Source organism: Eptesicus fuscus, chromosome 4 (genome assembly GCF_027574615.1).
Source record: "Eptesicus fuscus isolate TK198812 chromosome 4, DD_ASM_mEF_20220401, whole genome shotgun sequence".
NCBI classification, from domain to species: domain Eukaryota; kingdom Metazoa; phylum Chordata; class Mammalia; order Chiroptera; family Vespertilionidae; genus Eptesicus; species Eptesicus fuscus.
Genome location: NC_072476.1, coordinates 46,408,191 through 46,427,278, shown reverse-complemented (window position 1 = coordinate 46,427,278; position 19,088 = coordinate 46,408,191). Strand labels below are relative to the sequence as shown.

General features: G+C 37.4%; 1 protein-coding gene across 1 annotated transcript in view; it reads left to right on the top strand.

Annotated features, from left to right (window-relative positions):
• The first annotated feature begins 428 nt into the window (after positions 1–428).
• Positions 429–19,088, top strand: part of YTHDC2 (YTH N6-methyladenosine RNA binding protein C2) — a 73,077-nt gene continuing 54,417 nt past the window's right edge. Inside the window, exons 1-5 of the mRNA XM_008144467.3 lie at positions 429–754; positions 1,907–1,997; positions 8,845–9,041; positions 11,632–11,831; positions 17,713–17,879. Of these exons, the coding sequence (XP_008142689.2) occupies positions 556–754; positions 1,907–1,997; positions 8,845–9,041; positions 11,632–11,831; positions 17,713–17,879 (854 nt within the window). The 5' untranslated portion in view covers positions 429–555. The remainder of the gene's footprint in view (positions 755–1,906; positions 1,998–8,844; positions 9,042–11,631; positions 11,832–17,712; positions 17,880–19,088) is intronic.

The following is a 19,088-nucleotide window of genomic DNA, read 5'->3' as shown; positions in this document are numbered from 1 at the left end:
TATTTGCTACATCTGGCAACTCTACCCCCACTAGAATGTAAACTCCAAGATGGCAGGAAAGGTGCATGTTTGGTTCCCCAAGGTATATCTAGGACGTAGCATAGTGCTTGCAGGGCACATAAGTAGGAGCCTACCCGTGCTTATTGAATAAATGAAGGAAGGAAGGAAGGATTCCACACAATAACGAGTGACTGAATAAAGGTATGAGTAAGAGCGCCTTGGTTCGAGGGGTGGATGGAGACAGGAGAAGACCAGCCGGGTTAGGAGCGTTTGAATGAGAGGTGCTGCGGCCCGAGGGCGGGGGCGGCGGGCGCGCTGAGGTCACGGGCGCCGCGGCCCTGGTGACGTCATCACGCTCGCTCTCTAGGCCACGCCCGGGTTTTAGTGGCGCCCGCGCCTCCTCGGCTGTTGTGGTGACTGACTGGGGCTTCCCGGTGACTTTGGCACCGCGCAGGCCGCCTGTGGAGCGGTCCGGTCCGGCCGAGGCCCGCTGTCCTTTTCGGTGACTGTCAGCCCGCAAGCCTGGCCGCTTCCCGGCGGGGTGACCTCAGGGCCATGTCCAGGCCGAGCAGCGTCTCCCCACGGCCGCCGGCTCCCGGCGGCGGTGGTGGCGGCGGCGGCGGGGGCGGCCCGGCTCAGAGCGGCCCTGGGGGCGGCGCCCGGGCCAAGGGGCTGAAGGACGTTCGCATAGACGAGGAGGTGAAAATCGCAGTTAATATCGCTCTGGAGCGCTTCCGATACGGGGACCAGAAAGGTGAGGCCCCTGACCGGGGGACCCCGCCGGCGGCCCCCCCCCCCCTCCCACACGCTGGCCCCCGGTGCGCAGGGGCTGCCTCGGTGCAGGGCGGGCAGACCGGGCCCAGCGGGGAGCCTCCGGTGGGAGGGGAAGGGTGTGGGGGCCTCCAGCCCGGCATCCTGCTGAGGGGCGGCGTCAGGTGAAAAGGTCCGGTGGCTCTGCGGCCCGAGGCGTTTCTTTTCCCCAGGAAGCGGCTGTTCGGCAGCTTTGGGCGTCTAAGCCACCGAGTTGAACCGCTGATAAGCCCCTACATTTTTTTTTTTTTTAATTTAAGGAAGTTGTGGTACGTGTAAGCCACACCAGAAGAGCAGAAGGAAATCAGAAATCAGACAAATAAATGCACTGGCAACATGTAGTGCTTTGGTTAAATCCTAGAAGCATCACGGGAAACACACACAAAAAAATAAATCAAACCTGTTTTGGGCAATGGGACTTGCACACCTGTGAAGGTTGGAGAGCTGCTGGCCTGGCGTCTCACGGTGCAGACCCGGCAGCTGAGCTCCGGTGAACCGTACAGGACAGTGAGGCGCACGCGGGTTGGCTGCCCTACAGAGGGGGCCCCTCACTCGGGAGGCCTGCAGTTCCACACTGGGAATGACCTGTACGGAGGGATTCTGAACTTCCTGTAAACAAAGGTCCAGCCTCAGCGATACATAACAGCAGATCTGCTTTGAGCTGGTGAAATGTGAAGTCTGTACAGTTTTGAAGGCAAAGATAATGCCTTCAGGTGTTTGATGTCGAGCATTCGTAATGCTCGAGCATAACTAACCATGGAAGGAAAGGAACATTTTGCTAATTAAGCAAGGAAGGACTAAGTTAAAATAGTAAAATATCTTCATCGGTCATCATACCAACGCAAGCTTCTAGCATAAATAAGTAGAATCTTTGGTGACCCATTAGAATTCTTTACACACTTGGATTTAATTTTTATTACTATAACTGTGGTAGACATTCAGTAGCTATTGAGTATCTACTTTTCACAGAAAATATAATGTGGTTATATGCATATATGATTTTTTTCCTATTTTATATCTATGTATGCATATTGAAGCACCTTGAAAGAAAACTACCTGTCCCCAAATGGTACTTTGTGTGTTTTTTCCCTTGTAGAAATGGAATTTCCTTCTTCTTTGACCAGTACCGAACGAGCCTTTATTCATCGATTGAGCCAGTCTCTTGGGTTGGTCTCTAAAAGTAAAGGGTAAGCTCATAGCTTTTCTTATTTAAAGAAAATCATTTACCAAGAAAAGAACAATTATTCTCACTACATTTAAATAGTCAGTACTGTTCTAGATTCACATTCTTAATTATATTGTATGTAGACATAAACTGATTCATGTCTGTACCAAACTTAAGCTCTTTCCTTTTCCTTCAATCCCTCCCTTTTTTTTTGTTTTCCCTAGGGGCAAAAAAATAAATAAATAAAATAAACTTTAAGATGTAAGAAAAAATAGTTTAAAATTTGAAGTTGATTGCTTGAGAGAAATATTTTATTTCATTGAAACAATCTTTTTTTTTTTAAAGAATGGATGGACTAAAGATAATAAGTATAATTATTTGCAGAATTTCTCTCTTTTAATGTTACAGTACTGTAATGGTAAGCTTTAGAACACATTGATTTTTTTTTTCTTACTAAATCAAGAACCTGATGATTAGAACTGATTAAATAAAATGGAACAGGAGGAAACAGTACATATTTTTTGAGTCACTGAACCATTGTGGGGAAAGGTCATTTGAGGTATCCAAATTGAAGAGCTTTGAAATTCTGTGGAACTGTTTCATTTTGAGACTAAGGATGGTGGGATTGCGTATAGCAGAGCTTCTCAATATTGGAGCAATTGGCATTTTGGACTGGATAATTCTTTATTTTGGAGGGCTTTTTTTTGCAATGTGGATGTTTAATCCTTTACACCTATATGTACCAGTAGCAGCTTCCTCCCCAGTTGTAACAACCAAAAATGCCTCTAGACATTGCTAAAATGTTCCCTGGAGAGCAAAATTGCCCCTGGGTGGGAACCATGGGAGGCGGACATAAAATTTCAGCTTACTCACTTTTAGGTTAAGAGGAGGAAAACAATACTTTATTAAGTAAATATATTAATAACTAAATAGTAGGACGATTCTAAGGTGAAATTAGCTGATGTAGGTATGTCTTGCATATGAATGTCCACAACAGTGACAGATTACTGACAGGGGATTTAGCTTAGGTGAATGTTCATTTTGAACATCACTGAGGCCAATGCTGGAACAATGGCTAGGTTCCTAAACACCCCTATATTAAGTCCTCTGGATAGGTAAAATACTGCACTTGGAAATAAAAATAGAATTTAGGGGCATAATCCTTTGTACAAAAACACCTGGATCAATATGTTTTGAGATTCAGGTTTTTCTGATTTTAGAAAGGTATTAGGGTATAATTTCAATATGTTATGTAATACTCCTAATAAGGTGTAGGCATCACCTTCAATCACATTAATATTTCTCCTGGGAAATGTATGATTATTCACACTAAAATAAATAAAGACTGGAAATAGCCTCATGTCAATTTAATCAGGCTTTGCTGCCAGTTGAAGTTGCTGCAGACTTATAAAAATCTTTCAGAACTGTTTGGGTTTAAGAGTTGCAGATAAAAAGGTTGTGAGCCTGCATTAGAAAACATGTTATAAATGCACAGTTCTGAAGTTATACCATTTCTGTGGTTAAATGGGTTCTGAATTCTGAACAATTAACTTAGAAATGACAATTACAAATTACTCTTAGAAAAGCAGTCTATTTGAATAGACTACCTCTACTTCTGTTCAGTAGCATGATCATTTAAGAATGGCCTAGGAATGGAGAAACATCTGGGAAAGAGGAGAGCAAGAAAGAAGTTATCAGGACAAAAAAGGGGGATAAGAAAACACTGAAGAGACAGGGAGAGAGGAAAACAGGAAAACAGATGCTAAGGGAAGCAAGGTAACCCTGCCTACTTATCCAGGCTCTAATAGCAATATCCAATGTTCCACAATACCTTTTAGAAAATTCCCTAGCACTTTTGCTTCCCATTTTATCTTTAAAAAAAAAAAAAATCATTTTATTGATTTTTTACAGAGAGGAAGGGAGAGGGAGAGAAAGTTAGAGACATCAATGAGAAACATAAATCAGCTGCCTCCTGCACACCCCCTACTGGGGATGTGTCCGCAAACCAAGGTACATGCTGCCCTTGACTGGAATTGAACCTGGGACCCTTGAGTCTGCAGGCCGACGCTCTATCCACTGAGCCAAACCGGTTAGGGCCCCATTTTATCTTTTAACAAATGTAGTACAATGTTTATCTAGTGGTCCTTGTGCTTTTCAAATGCCTTTCCTTCTTTTCACACACATAAAGAACTAAATCACTTTGAATGTACTTAACTCTTATTTTCATTTACTTGAGAATTTTTTAAAATAAATCTTTATTGTTCAGATTATTACAGTTGTTCCTCTTCCCCCCCCCCCCATAGCTCCCCTCCACCTGGTTCCCACCCCACCCTCTGCCCTTACCTCCCTGCCACGCCCCCACCACTGTCCTCATCCATAGGTGTATGATTTTTGTCCAGTCTCTTATTTGAGAATTTGTGCCTGACTTACATTTCATGGGTTTTTCTGTTCAGCCTTGAGTAAAGATTTTTTTTTTAACCTCTTAGCATTAACTTCATTAATTTAGGAAGTTCGTTTTTCTGCTTTTTAAATGTTGTGCCTGGTATTTTAATCCCTTAATACATATTTGAGAGAGAACCTGGTGTAGAGGAAAGGTCAGGAAACCTTGATTTTACTCCTAGTCTTTCACTGCCTTATTCTCTATCTTTGGTCATGTCTTTAAACTTTAAAGGCCTATTTTTTTTTAAGGCTCATTTTTTAAAATGTAAAATATGAAGGAGTAAATTTCTTTGTTTTAGTTAAGATTCTGTGATAGTTTATTTTGAGTTTCTTCTAAGGTTTTAAAAAATAGATTCTAGGCTTACTGTGTGATAATTTATAAATTTTTTCTGATCACTTTCTTTTTTTTTAATCTCCCTTCTTTTAAAAATTTGAAAGATCTTTTCATCTTATCTGCCTAACAGAAGTATAAATTAAGGAGATATGAAATTAACATTTACTGGGCATCAAATGCATGTGTGTTATTTTTTTAGAGACATTGGTTCCTTGGTGGCTGTGAGCTTTTTAAGCAGTCATTTTAGATTTTGGTTCTTTAGCTGATCTTTTAAACTGTTTACAGATTTGGAAAGTAGGGAATAGTGATGCATATGGTTGTATTTGAATATCTTAGTCAATAACATGCTATATAAATGTTATGTAATTGATGAACTGACTCTTAAAATTGCATAAATTTGATTAGTTATATCCTTTTTTTTTTTTTTAAAAAAAGAAAAGGCATTGAAATGCCAATACTTCATCATAGCATGTATTGGTTACTTTTACCTTTTATTTTATTTATTTTTAAATATATCTTTATTAATTTCAGAGAGGAAGGGAGAGGCAGAGAGAGATAGAAATATCAATGATGAGAGAGAATCATTGATCGGTTGCCTCCTGCAGGCCCCCAACTGGGGATCGGGCCAACAACCTGGGCATGTGTCCTGCCCAGGAATTGAACCGTTACCTGGTAGATTCTCAATCACTGAACCACGTTGGCCAGGCTACTTTTATCCTTTAAAGTTAGGGTGTTTTTATCTGTAATTTTCATACATTTATTTTTATACTTAAAAATTGCATATGGGGCTTGCATTTTATTACTTATGAAAGTTCATTTGAATTTCAGTTATCTAGCATTTTTTTCCACATCTTGTAGCTAGTTTGTAGTTAATTTTGCTTTGTAAAGGAGGCTTACTTTTTTTTTTTTATCAAAGCATGGTGTCAGTTACTTTGAATGAAAGCATAATGAGGATATCTCAATGTGTTAATTTACACAGTAGGACAAATCTGTGATGTGTTGAGTGTTTCTATCCTATGAAATGATAAATACTTTACCAAATTTTACTAATCTCTTTTTAATATATCAGTGTCACTGTGGTGTTGTGTGGTAGGAACGAGCACAAGTAGAATTTTTTAGTAACACATTAAAAAACTATGAAGAAGTTGATGTTATCTTTCTGTCCCACCATCCATGTTCAAATTAATTCAGTCAATTTTAAATGGTAATGGCTAAGTCCTCACACTTGCTTTGTATGAGTTTTGTTTTTTGTTGTTTTTTAAAAATATATTTTTACTGCTTTCAGAGAGGAAGGGAGAGGGAGAGAGAGAGAGAGACAGAAACATCAATGAAGAGAGAGAATCATTGATTGGCTGCCTCTTGCATGCCCCACACTGGGGATTGAGCCTTCAACCTGGGCATGTGCCCTGACCAGGAATTAAATCATGACCTCCTGGTTCATAGGTCAATGCTCAACCACTGAGCATGCCAGCTGGGCTGTATGAGTTCTTTTAATGCATACATTTTAAAATGTATATATTTATGTATATATAAATAATTCCATAACATTTTTATGCATAAGTGCTGTATTATTATTAGGCATTTTAATTATTAGGAAAGTTCAGTCTGACTCATTATTTTAATTGTGAGCTTATTAAAGAAAGAGTATATTTTACTCACTTTGTAATCCCAGCTTCTAGCACAGTGTCTGGCACACAGTAGGTGCTCAATATATGATGTTTGGTTGAATGAATTAAAAAATGAATTAAAGGTGAAATATAGCAAACATTTTCTGACATGATTTTTAAGGAAATGAAAGCATCTTGGAGCTGATAGAAATAGAGATTTTAAAATGAACTAGTATGCACTGTCAGAAAATTACAATGATTTACTTTTGATCATATAGCTATTGAGTTGAAAGAGTATTACTAGCTGAACACAAGCCTCCTAACTCTTGCTCTAGTGCTCACTTCAGCATGCTTCCTGCCTTCTGTAGTTAAAATTTTATAAAGTAAATGTCACAGCAGGGGAATGAGTGATTGAGTCTATGGTAGCTGTGCTGAAGTTTTAGAATGGTCTGTGTACAGAGCATATCTCTAGAATCCAGTAATTCCACTTTACCATGGAGATAACTAAAATTTCTAGATCAGGTTAAATTTAATGATTTCATCTTTATGACATCATTTAAGCATCACTAAGCATATAAAGAAGTAGATGACAGTATAGAAAACTTATAATTCATTGAAGAAGTCAAGAAATTAAAAATCATGGTAAATTGAAAGCCTCACTTTGAAGGCTTAGATGGCTAAAACTATAAAGGTTAATCCCTAGTTACATATCTTTCTTATAGTGAAGATACTGAAAAAATTTTAATCTAATGAAAATTAGGAAAATCATACATGTATTTGTCATTGTGTTTGTGGCTATGTTGCTCATTTCTGTGATATGAGAGTGCATTAACAAATGATAAAACATTTAATCAAATATTTGGAGTAAAATTTTAAAAAATATAAGAAATGATATTTTCCCCCTCACTATAGTTATAATAATAGGTTTCATTTATTTAGTGCTTACTCTGTAACAGATACTGCCCTTTACATGCATTATCTTATTTAATTGTATACATAGTCCTTTAAGGCAGGTATTATTATTATTATTATTATTATTATTGTTATTACTAGTGGCTTGGTGCACAAAATTCATGCACATTAAAAGGGAATTAATTAGAAGAAATATTTTAATATTGCTATTTGCCATTTCTCTATAATAGAAGTGTCAGAGATGAAAGAAAATTAGTAAAATGTATATGAATATCTTCCTCCTGTCAGAGTCTGGGGCGCACTGCTGGACCCAGAGTCAAGTCCCAGCCCTCCTTCGTGCGCCTCGAAATTGCGTGAGACCCAGACCTGGCTGGCCCCACCCCCGTCAAGCCCCGCTGAGCCGGGGGGGCGCAGCCTCAGGTCCCTGGCCCAGGACGGAACAGGGGATGCGGCCTGAGGTCCACTGTCAAGCCCTGCCGGGCGGGCGAGGGGCACAGCCTCAGATCCCCCACCCTGGCCCAGTACCATGCAGCCTCAGGTCCCTGCTGATTGCTCGTTATGGCTCGTTATGGGAACCCCGCCTCCGCTGTGGGCGCAGCCATCTTGTGTTACGGGAACCCAGCCTCCGCTGTGCGTGCCACCATCTTGTGATGGTGTGAGGGTCAATTTGCATATTACCTCTTTATTATATAGGATTATGTTAGGCTCAGAGCTATTAAATAATATACTTATAGTCCCACAGCTAGTAAGTGATAGAGCTGGGATTCAAAACCATGTCAATGAGCTATTTACTAGTACTACTTTGAACTATATTATAGAGATATATATTATTAAATCATTGAAAACACATTTGAAAATTTCCTGTGTGTTTAACATGGTCAGTCCTGGACCAGTTGCAAAACAAATATATCTACATCAAGTAATTTGAGAACATTTATAAATCAGTATATATAAATCATATATACTAGCCTTATATATGAAGGCTAGTATCAGAAGCTTTGAAAAATTTTTTCCCCAGTATGCATTTGAAAATTCTTATCAATAATGTTGACTTATGCTTTTTTTTGGGTCCAACTACTAACGTTGGCTCTCTTAACAGGTCTTCATGAAAGTGTGACATTACCAGCATACTGTGGAGACATTCAGTGGGATATGTTAGTCTGGACAGTGAACCATAACTTTTTTATTATCACTTTTAGATTTTGTTGTTCAGATTGTCTCTCCCCCTCCACCCCCCCACCCCCCACCCCTGCCTTATGCTTCCCAGCATGCATAAATTAATTGTTGTCTTACTCCATGAAGTCCGCTAGGACAAACTTTAACACTTCTGGGTAAGCCATTTTTACTGATCTAAAATTGGATTTGCAGCATTTTGAAATTTTAATTGAAAGTGGTCTTGTGGTCACTTTAGCAGCACAGCCCTCTTTAATTGATTTTTTGGGATTTTCAGCACCTTTTCCCAAATCATTTTGATTTTTTTCAGTGTTTTGCTTGAGATGCGTTTTCTAAGTAGGCATACATCATATGTGAACAAATTGACTATATATAGTAACTAAATGATTTTTATTAATATTCAGAAAGGGAGCAAATAGATACCTAACTGTGAAGAAGAAAGATGGATCAGAAACAGCTCATGCAATGATGACCTGTAATTTGACTCATAATACAAAACATGCTGTTAGGAGCCTAATTCAAAGATTTCCCGTCACAAATAAAGAACGTACTGAACTTCTGCCTAAAACAGAAAGAGGAAATGTGTTTGCAGTTGAAGCTGGTATGTATTTTCTGGGGAGCTTCTGTGTTTATCCTATTATTTGATGACTGTTCTTTTTCCATTTTAAAGTTATTTTTAAAAACTGAGATGAAGATTTCTGAATGTGAATAGCTTATTGAAATGATTAAAACTTATAAAAATTTTGGAATGAAATGCAGTGTTAAGGCATGTCATGAAGTTAGACAAGTTTTCTTTTTAAGTGTCATAGTAATAGCTACCATTTATTGAGCATTTACTCTGTGCTAGGCAGTATACTAAACTCTCTATATAGGGCCTCATAGCAATTCTTGCAAGGTAGGAATTTCCCCTATCTCATAGGTGAATAAACTGGGGTTCAGAGAAGTTAAGTAATTTGTTCAAGGCCATTCAATCAGCCAATAAACTGCAGAGCTGGGATTTGACTACAAGGTCTAGACTTTCCTATATTATGCTGCTGTAACATGCTAATGAGTGAGATTTGGAATTGAGTTTTAGCTTCTGGTAAGAGACAGGACAGAATGTTCAGCACATTAATTTGTTGAAAGGTAGATAATATATTTAGGTTATAAAATTAAGTTGTAATTTCACTGTTTAAAAAAATAACTTCCCTAGTGATAAAATTATTTATTACCTGAAGTGACAGTATGTGCATAATTTTCAGTCTATTGGAGTAGGTTTGCAGAATCCAGAAAACACATGGTACTAGATATCAAAGAATTTAAATTTAAATACACACATGCAAAATATTTTTAATTGTGTGAAGAATATAAATACATCACGGCTCTATTTTATTCCTGTCTGTTTAGGTAAGTGTAGATTGGCCAAAATACTCAATTAGGAAATTTGATAATCATTAGGGCCTTATATCCTATACTAGAGGCCTGATGCACGAAATTCATGCAAGAGTTGGCCTTCCTTCCCCTGGGTGCTGGCACTGGCTTCCCTCTGGCACCCGGGACCCAAGGCTTCCCTCTGGCCACCAGCAGGCACCCGGAAACCGGGCTTCCCTCACAGCCCCAGCTTCGTCTGGAAGATTGTATGGTCTAATTAGCATATTACACTTTTATTATTGTAGACTAGAAGCCCGTTGCACGAAGTTTCATGCAGTAGACTTTTCCTTCACCTGGCTGCCGGCACCAGTTTTCCGCCAGCAGCAGTTTTCCTCTGGCCACCCGCCGATCGGAGCGCCTCCAGCCAGCGCGATCGGCCACCCCGAGAGGAACTCCAAGATCGGGAGGTGCTCTGATCGGCGGGTGGCCAGAGGAAAACTGCTGCTGGCAGAAAACTGGTGCCGGCAGCCATGCAATCGGCCACCCCGAGTTCCGCCACCAGTGTCTTCCGCCGGCCCCATGGGTCCTTCCACAGCGCCGGCCGTTTAGGCCGGCGGGAGGAGTGGAGGTCGGGGACTCGCGAGTCCCCAACCCCGCTCCTACCGCCAGCCAATCGGCCACCCTGAGTCCCGCCCCCGCACCTCTAGCCGGCCCAGTCGTGGGCGTAGCGGAGTGATGCAATTTGCATGTTACCTTTTTATTATGTAGGATAATAAACCTGAATATGCAAATTGGCCGAACGGCAGAACCACCGGTTGCTATGATGTACACTGATCACCAGGGGGCAGATGCTTAATGCAGGAGCTGCTCCCCCTGGTGGTCAGGGGGAGCGCTGCTCAGCCAGAAGCCAGGGTCATGGGTGGCAAGCACAGCGGTGGTGGCGGGAGCCTCTCCTGCCTCCGAGGCAGTGCTAAGGAGCAGCGAGCCTGGCTCACGACTGGTGGGTGAGCGAGCGTAGTGGTGGTGGCAGGAGCTTCTCCCGCCTCCGCTGCAGGTGGGCGGTAAGGAGCGAGGGCCCCCAGACTGCAAGAGCCCCGGACTGCAAGAGGGATGTCTGACTGCCAGCTTAGGCCTGATCCCTGGGGGTGGACATCCCCCGAGGGGTCCCAGACTATGTGAGGGCACAGGCCAGGCTAAGTTAAATAGTAACTTTAGGAGTACAGCAGTTGAGGCCTTACTTGCAAACTTTATGTAGGCTGAGTAGAGAAGAAACACTTGAATGAAATTATATTAGAAATACAGGCCAGGCTGAGGGACTCCTTGCCCCCAGTGCACAAATCTCATGCACCAGGCCTCTAGTTTACACGTATTATTCTATTTGGTCACATAATCTTACATGTTTAATTTAAACATATAGAGTATTTTTTTCATGATGTGTTTTCACATTGTACTTTGTAAATATAATGCACATTGTTTCCTACTATAATATTTCCTAATTTTCTGTGTCATTGATAGAAACAAGCCTGAAAATCATTTTAAGATATCCAATCATGCTTTATTATTAATGGTTATTGAATGATTGATTTTTGTTTATTTGTAAACATTATGTACCAGAAATACTTTTGAGAAATTTGTTTTCTAAATAATACTGAAATTTGTAATACTCTCTTAAGAATAGTAACTTTAGGAGTACAACAGTTGAGGCCTTACTTGCAAACTTTATGTAGGCTGAGTAGAGAAGAAACACTTGAATGAAATTATATTAGAAATTACTTATTTTGTTTTTAACACGTTTTTTAATGTTGATTATAAAATTTTTTTTTTTTTTTTCATTTTCAAAGAAAACCGGGAAATGAGCAAGACAAGTGGGCGACTCAACAATGGCATACCTCAGATTCCAGTGAAAAGAGGAGAATCCGAATTTGATTCTTTCAGGCAGTCTTTGCCAGTGTTTGAGAAACAAGAAGAAATTGTTAAAATAATTAAAGAAAATAAAGTAGTTTTGATTGTAGGAGAAACTGGGTCTGGAAAGACTACACAGGTTTGTTTCCTTGTTTATAGCAGAAAAAATATTTTATCTCATGTGACAGTTTTATACAGTAAATCCTTGATTTTTCAGACCTTTATTTAACAGACCTTGGATTTAACAGACAAAATTTCCAGTCCATGTCATATGTGAAAATTAACACCCTGTTAATTTAAAAATGCTTTTAACTAAGATTTGCTTATAATTAAATTAACAGGTTATTTTTTTTGTTATTAATTACTGTTATTTTTAACAAATTTTAACAGGCCATTGTTGGAAAAACTGCAGTAATTTCACTGACATAAATAAATATTACATGTCTACAACCATAGTGTACATATTTAAATCCAAGAATCTCTGCTGGTAAACAGTGTTTGGCAAATGATTAGCTTGTGATCACACTGCATCGCAGGTAGTAACTGGTTCTGTTGTTGTGTAGTGTAACTTTCTGCAGTAGTTTTAATGTGTGCTGGCCTACGTTTGGATGTGTGCTAAACAATCCCCCATCCATGTGCATTTGTTTACTCTCAGTGACTGGTGAATGCATGCATTTACTAGACCTATTCAGTATAAATTTAAAATTACTGTAATACATATAGAAAACTTTTCTATGAAGTTAAACTTTTCATACATATTTAATTTTAATTACACAAACTTGTCTACATAAATAAAAACAGGTAAACTAATTTGTCGATTTTTTAACAAACATTCAGAAAGTCTACTTTATTACGTAAGAGATTTTCCACTTTAATGGACATCCCCTTGCCTGAATTGGTCCATTATATCAAGGTTTTACTGTATTAAATTTATACTACATGTATTTAAACAAAAAACAGGCAAAGAAACTTCTGGTTACTTTAATGGTTATTTCAGAAATAAGTTATTACTGGGAGTACATTTAAGACTTTGTAGAAAGGAAATATTTTCAAGTATTTATTTTTAACCTAGTACATTGCACCTTTATTTAAAAGAAGGTGAGGATGTGATTTGGCATCAATAGAAGGAATGTGGACTTTGACTTTCAGTTCAAAGTCCACTTTCCTCATTTATTGGGTGTAAACTTTTAGGCTGTAAGCTAGAGTTTTCATTTGTAAAATGGAACTAATAATAGCTACTATTCAAGGTGAAATTTAGAGATGTATATAAAGTGCCTAATACAGTGATTTTATAAGTAGCAGCTAAATTAAAAGCAATGTTAACAACATGCTAATATAAAATTGACTGTAGAATAGAATTAATATGACAAGTTTGACTTGGATGTTCAGAATCAAAGTACTTTATTATCATGAAGTTTCAGTCATGGTGAGAGTTTGGAAGTAAGAGTGGTACAATGATAGGACCTTTTCTTGGTTATGTTCTCTTAACATGTTAGTATGTTAAAATAGTAAAATTACTTTGCTTATGATAGAGATTCAGATAGGATAGCTAATATAATTTTACATTCTTTTCTTTTATGGACAAATATATTTATTTTGACAATTGCTTAAGATTTCTTATGGTTATGTTGGTTGGTTTAAAAAACAGTCAAGGAATGGAAGCTGGTAGGAGAGGCTGACTATAAACTCTACAAACTATTTACTTGTAAGATTTAACTGTTTTCACAGAAGTGTAACTCTTTATCCCTAAAACTTGACACTGTAAAACCAAATAATTGAAAACATAATGAAATTCTTATCTGAAGATAAATATAAGATTTTTCTTCAGCATGAATTTCTTTATGATTAAGTGAAATTCCATGGAGTCTAATCTGTCCAGATGTCTTAGATTGTTATGATTGTTTTAGTATTACTATAAGTTTTGCCAGTGAGTGTTATTTGTAGTGTTTTTAATTTTATGAATAGAGATTGTGAAGACTTTGGTAAATATAATATATTTTTATTAAAATTCTTTGAATGTCCTTGCTAATAATATTTGTACATTGGAATTATGTATGCTTATTTTCACAACTCAGTATATCATTTTACTAGCTATGAAAGGATACTTGAGAAATTAATTAGGAATTAAATAATATGCTCTTTGTTAATCTGATAGGTTTAAACCTGAGAAATAATTGTATCTTGTTTGGGGAATTAAAATTATTAATGTTTCTGGTCTATGAAATATAAATATAACCGAATTTAAAATTAATATCATTAGCTAGTTTCATCTTGCTTTAGTAGCATTAGGAAGTTAAGTATCTTTTGAATTTTCATGTTCATTATTCATGTTTATTATGTAAAATTCAAACATTCTGAAAAATATTACATAGAAAGTGAAAGATTCCTAATTTTCTTGCCATACTCTGTCCTTGTGTTTTTGTCAGAAACTTGGAGTATATATTTTTCTGTTGTGTTTTTTTTTGTGTATGTGTATGTGTGTTTTGGTCCATATATACTAATAATAGAGGAATAGGCAAATTGTTCGGGATGCCGTCACAGTAACAGTAACAATCGATCGAACAGCAGGCTGTGTGGGGCGACCAGTCCGGAAGGGGGGTTAGTGAGGGGTGACCAAACGACTGAACAGCAGGCTGTGTGGGGCGACCAGGCTGGCAGGAGGGGCAGTTTGGGGCGACCAGGCCGGCAGGGTGGGTATTAAGAAGAGACCAAACCGGCAGGGGGGGGGCAGTTAGGGGTGACCAGGCTGGGAGGGGGGCAGTTGGGGTGACCAGGCCGGCAGGGGGGGGGCAGTTGAGGGAAACCAGGCCGGCGGGGGGGGGGGCAGTAAGGGGCGACCAGGCCCGCAGGGGGGCAGTTGGGGGTGATCAGGCTGGCAGGGGGGGCAGTTGGGGGTGACCAGGCTGGTAGGGGGGCAGTTAGGGGTGATCAGGCTGGCGGGCAGAGGCGGTTAGGGGTGATCAGGCAGGCAGGCAGGTGAGTGGTTAGGAGCCAGCAGTCCCAAATTGTGAGAGGGATGTCCAACTGCTGGTTTGTCGGACATCCTTGAAGGAGTCCTGGATTGGAGAGGGTGCAGGCTGGGCTGAGGGGGTCCCCCACCCCCCGGGCACGAATTTTGTGCACTGGGCCTCTAGAATACTAATATATATTGTTGTTTTTTAAAACAAACATGGGGATAGTATCATATATATTTTTTTCATCTTGCTTTTTTCACTTAACCTTTTGCACTCGATGTCGAGTGTGACTCGACACAGTTAGCATTAGAATAAAGGAATCGAGAAAAAAGCAAGCGAGTGCAAAGGGTTAATAGATATTGGTTGGTGGTTGTTTTTTATGTCAATACTGAGAAATTATCTCATTTTTTAAACAACTTTATAGTGTTCCTAAACATTTTTTGTAATAAAATGATAAAAAATGACAGTTTACTATGTGATTGACGTTTGCAAGAGTTCTATCATTTAAAGCAAGGCGTGTAGGTTATTTATGATCTCTTAAATAAGGAATACAAACTAAAACTTGCAGATGTTAATCTGTCCAAATTTACATAGGTAGGAAGTGGCAGAACAGGAATCTTATTCTTGTGTTGTACTTACTTATTTTATATCCTAATGTTTCTGTGTCAATTTGTGGAAATGATTTAATACAGTAAATTCCTAGAAGTGGATCCTAAATGATGGATCAAGAATGTGGCACTTAATATATTGCTAGCTGGATTAACTAGTTGTTGTCTATTAACCTGAAAAATTTATTGTATTAAAATTGTATTGAAAGTTTCTATTTCTCTAAACCTTGGGCTACAGTGGATATAAATTTTTTTTTTTTTACTTTTATCAATCTGACAAGCGAAAAAATGTTTTAATTTGCATTTCTTTGCTTCTTAGAGAGTTGAATATTTTTTATTTGCTTATTACCTACTTATATTCTGTGACTTGCTTATTTACATCTCGTTTTTCTTTGGCTTAATCATTTTGGATTTACTTTTAATAGTATTTTATATATCATAGATACATGCCTGTTGTCAGATATCTTAAGCATAATTTTTCCCAATTTTTTGTTTGCTTTACTTACAGTATCTTGGTTAGTAATTTTACAATTTTACTTAGTCAAATCTATCAATATGTTTTTAAGGTCTTTTGCCATGCTAAGAAAGGCATTTCCTACTCCAAGGCTAAGCATAGGGAGTACAGTCAAGTAAATTGCAGTAACTTTGTCTGGTGATAGATGGTTTCTAGACTTCTTGTGGTGATCAGTTTGTATGATATACTGCATACATGTCAAATCAGTATGTTGTACACTTGAAACTAATATATTTTCCTATGTCAACTATACTTTAATTAAAAAGAACTTTACATTCCAGAATGAAAAATTTTTTCCCCCTATAATTATTTTATCTTATTATCTTTTTATTTATAGTTTCAAAATCCATCTGGAATTTATTTTCTCATATCAGGTAGAAATCTTACTTTTTCCCTCATGTTAATATCTAGTTGTTCCAATATAATTTTTAATTATCTTTTTCCCCCTTATTTAAGATACCACTTTTGATCAAATACTAAGTTTCTATAGTCCATGGGCCAATTTCTAGAATTTTTGTTATGTATATTTAGTTGTATTTTTGCACTAGGATCTCACCTTTTGCTTTTTGTAGCTTTATAGTATGTAGAACAATATTCCTCTTCATTATATTTTCTTTTAAAATGTTTCTTAGCTTGTGTACATGCATGCTTCTGGGTAAAGTAGTCGAGTTTAAAAAAATCCAGAGGCTAAGATGTGTATGAAAAGATGCTCTCACTCATAGTTAAAGAAATGAAATCTGAACAATTTTATTTTTCAATTATCAGTTTGGCAGAAATTTAAAAATGATCGATATCCAATATTTGCATAGGTGTTGGGAAAACAGCATCTTCTACTTTATTGATAGGAGTATACATTGTTTTGGAGGGAAATTTATAGTTTTTATGTTCAAATTTAATTTATATTCTCTGACTGTAAAAGTATGTGAAGATAGATATTCAGTGCAGCACTGGTAATAGCAAGTAACATGAATAATAACAAACCCAAAAAACTGGAAATGAAATAAGTGTAGTTATATTTGTTAAATTATAGCACATCCATAGGATAGGATATACAGTTATTAAAGTGGATTAGGTAATCTGATATGTTAAGTGAAATCTACAAATTACAAAATTATGTAATTAATCACTTTGTATGAATAAAAACCAACTTAGATACACTAATATTCTAAATTGTGTAAACATTTTTTTCCCTGAAAGAGTTCATAAGAAACTTAATGGTAGTTATTTTTTTTTGGAGAGGACTATTGGTAGTGGAAGGGTTAGGAAGACTTACTTTTACTTTTGATTATTTCTGACCTGTTTGAATTTAATTATAGAAAAGTGTCTGCAATCCTAGTATTAGGCTATTTTTTTATGCTTTTCACTATTAAAAACCCCAGTGGAATTTTGTTTGTCGTTTCATTGACTTTATAGAATAATTTGAGAGAATTGACATTTTTGTAATATTGATTATTCACCTTCAGGAATATATCATTTATTTATATATTCGGATCTTTTATGCTTTTCATTAGTGTTTTAGTAGTCTTTGTATAAGTGTTAACTATGTATTTTTTATATATTTGATTATTTTTATCATGTAGATTCATGAATATTTATTTTATATATGGTTTATAATTAATTAAAAATTTTTTACTCAACTCTCCCAGATTTGGCCATTAAGTACACCTTCCACTTGGTTCCTGTGTCCTTTTGGCATGACTCCACATCACTTTTTTACCACTTCCTTACTTCCTGGCACTGCAAGATGTTTCAAGTTGATCTTGAACAAGATCTTTTTAAATCACATTTCTAGTCGATTATTAGCAATTACATGGAAGTTGTTGATTTTATGATTATTTTATATTTGGACGTGTTACAGAATTTTTTTAGTTTTAATAGTGTTTTAGTGGATTTTCTGGGTATATAATTATGTCATTTTATAGCACTTTAAAACTTGTATTTCAGATTCCTCAGTTCCTATTAGATGATTGCTTTAAAAATGGTATCCCTTGCCGAATATTTTGTACTCAACCAAGACGATTAGCAGCTATTGCTGTGGCTGAAAGAGTTGCTGCAGAGAGAAGAGAAAGGATTGGTCAAACAATTGGGTATCAGATACGATTAGAAAGCAGGTAAAGATAATTATTCACTAGCTTATCTCTTATCATTCTTAGAAAAGATAAATGCCTATGCTTCACTGAATATGGAGAATGTGTTAGTTGAAAAGTTAGATGATTATTTATTCTAGTAGTAATACTTCTCTGACAGATCATTGAGGTAATATCTAAACTTAGTGAGATTTTTAATAAATAGTTGAGAAAGGATTTGGGCCAATCTATAGATATATTTATGAATTTCATAGTTTTATGATCAAGTACAAGTTATTTCACCTCTTTGAGTCTCAGTTTTCTCATCTGTAAAATGGGGCTAATAAAGGCATTTAGAGTACGTTTATGTGAAATTTATAGTAAGTAATAAATGTTAGTGACTGAATTGAATATTGTTAGTATTAGTAGTACTTTCTTCATCAATATACTATTTCTGTGCTCTAATAGTTTGGATATGGTGGTTTAAAAAGCTGATCCCTTTTATGATATACTTTTGTCCCCAAGCAAAAAGTACAGGGTGGCTCCAAAAAACTTATGCACACTTGAATGATTATAAAGTCAATGTTTATACAGTTTATTTTCAAAATTTAAAAGAATTTACAGAAATGAATAAATTTTTTGTCAATGCCTTTTTTCAAACTGATGACCGTTCTGGTCCAGGCATTATTGATAACATGAAGCAATGGAATCACAAACATCAATAATCATTTTGTTTGGTATTTGTGTGCCCTCATTTCATTGATTGTTGCTGGTTTTGTATCATAAACTTTACCTTTATGAATCTCCAGTAAAAAAAGGTCTAGTGGCACTTTAGGATGAATTTTATTTGCTCAAAACTTAGTCTGGATTCACTCATTATCACAAATCAGTTAAACCTGAAAAAGAGTGAAAATTAAGTAGTTATCAGCTGTTCAAGTGTATATACATTTTTTGGGGACATTCTATATTTAAGGTCTTTTAAAAAATCTGTTTATGGCTTTTTAACAAAATAATCATCCTATCTAATAAAGAGGGAATATGCTAATTGACCATCACACCCTCACAAAGATGGCGGCATCCATAGCCAATGAGGAGGGAATATGCTAATTGACTGTCACACCCTCAAAGATGGTGGCGCCCACAGCCACAAAATGGCAGCGCCCAGTCTCCTCAGCCCCGCCGGGGCGGCAGGCATGCGGCAAGGCCGGGCCCGCTCCCAGGCGAATCCGGCTTCTTTGCGTGCCTGCCTCTGGA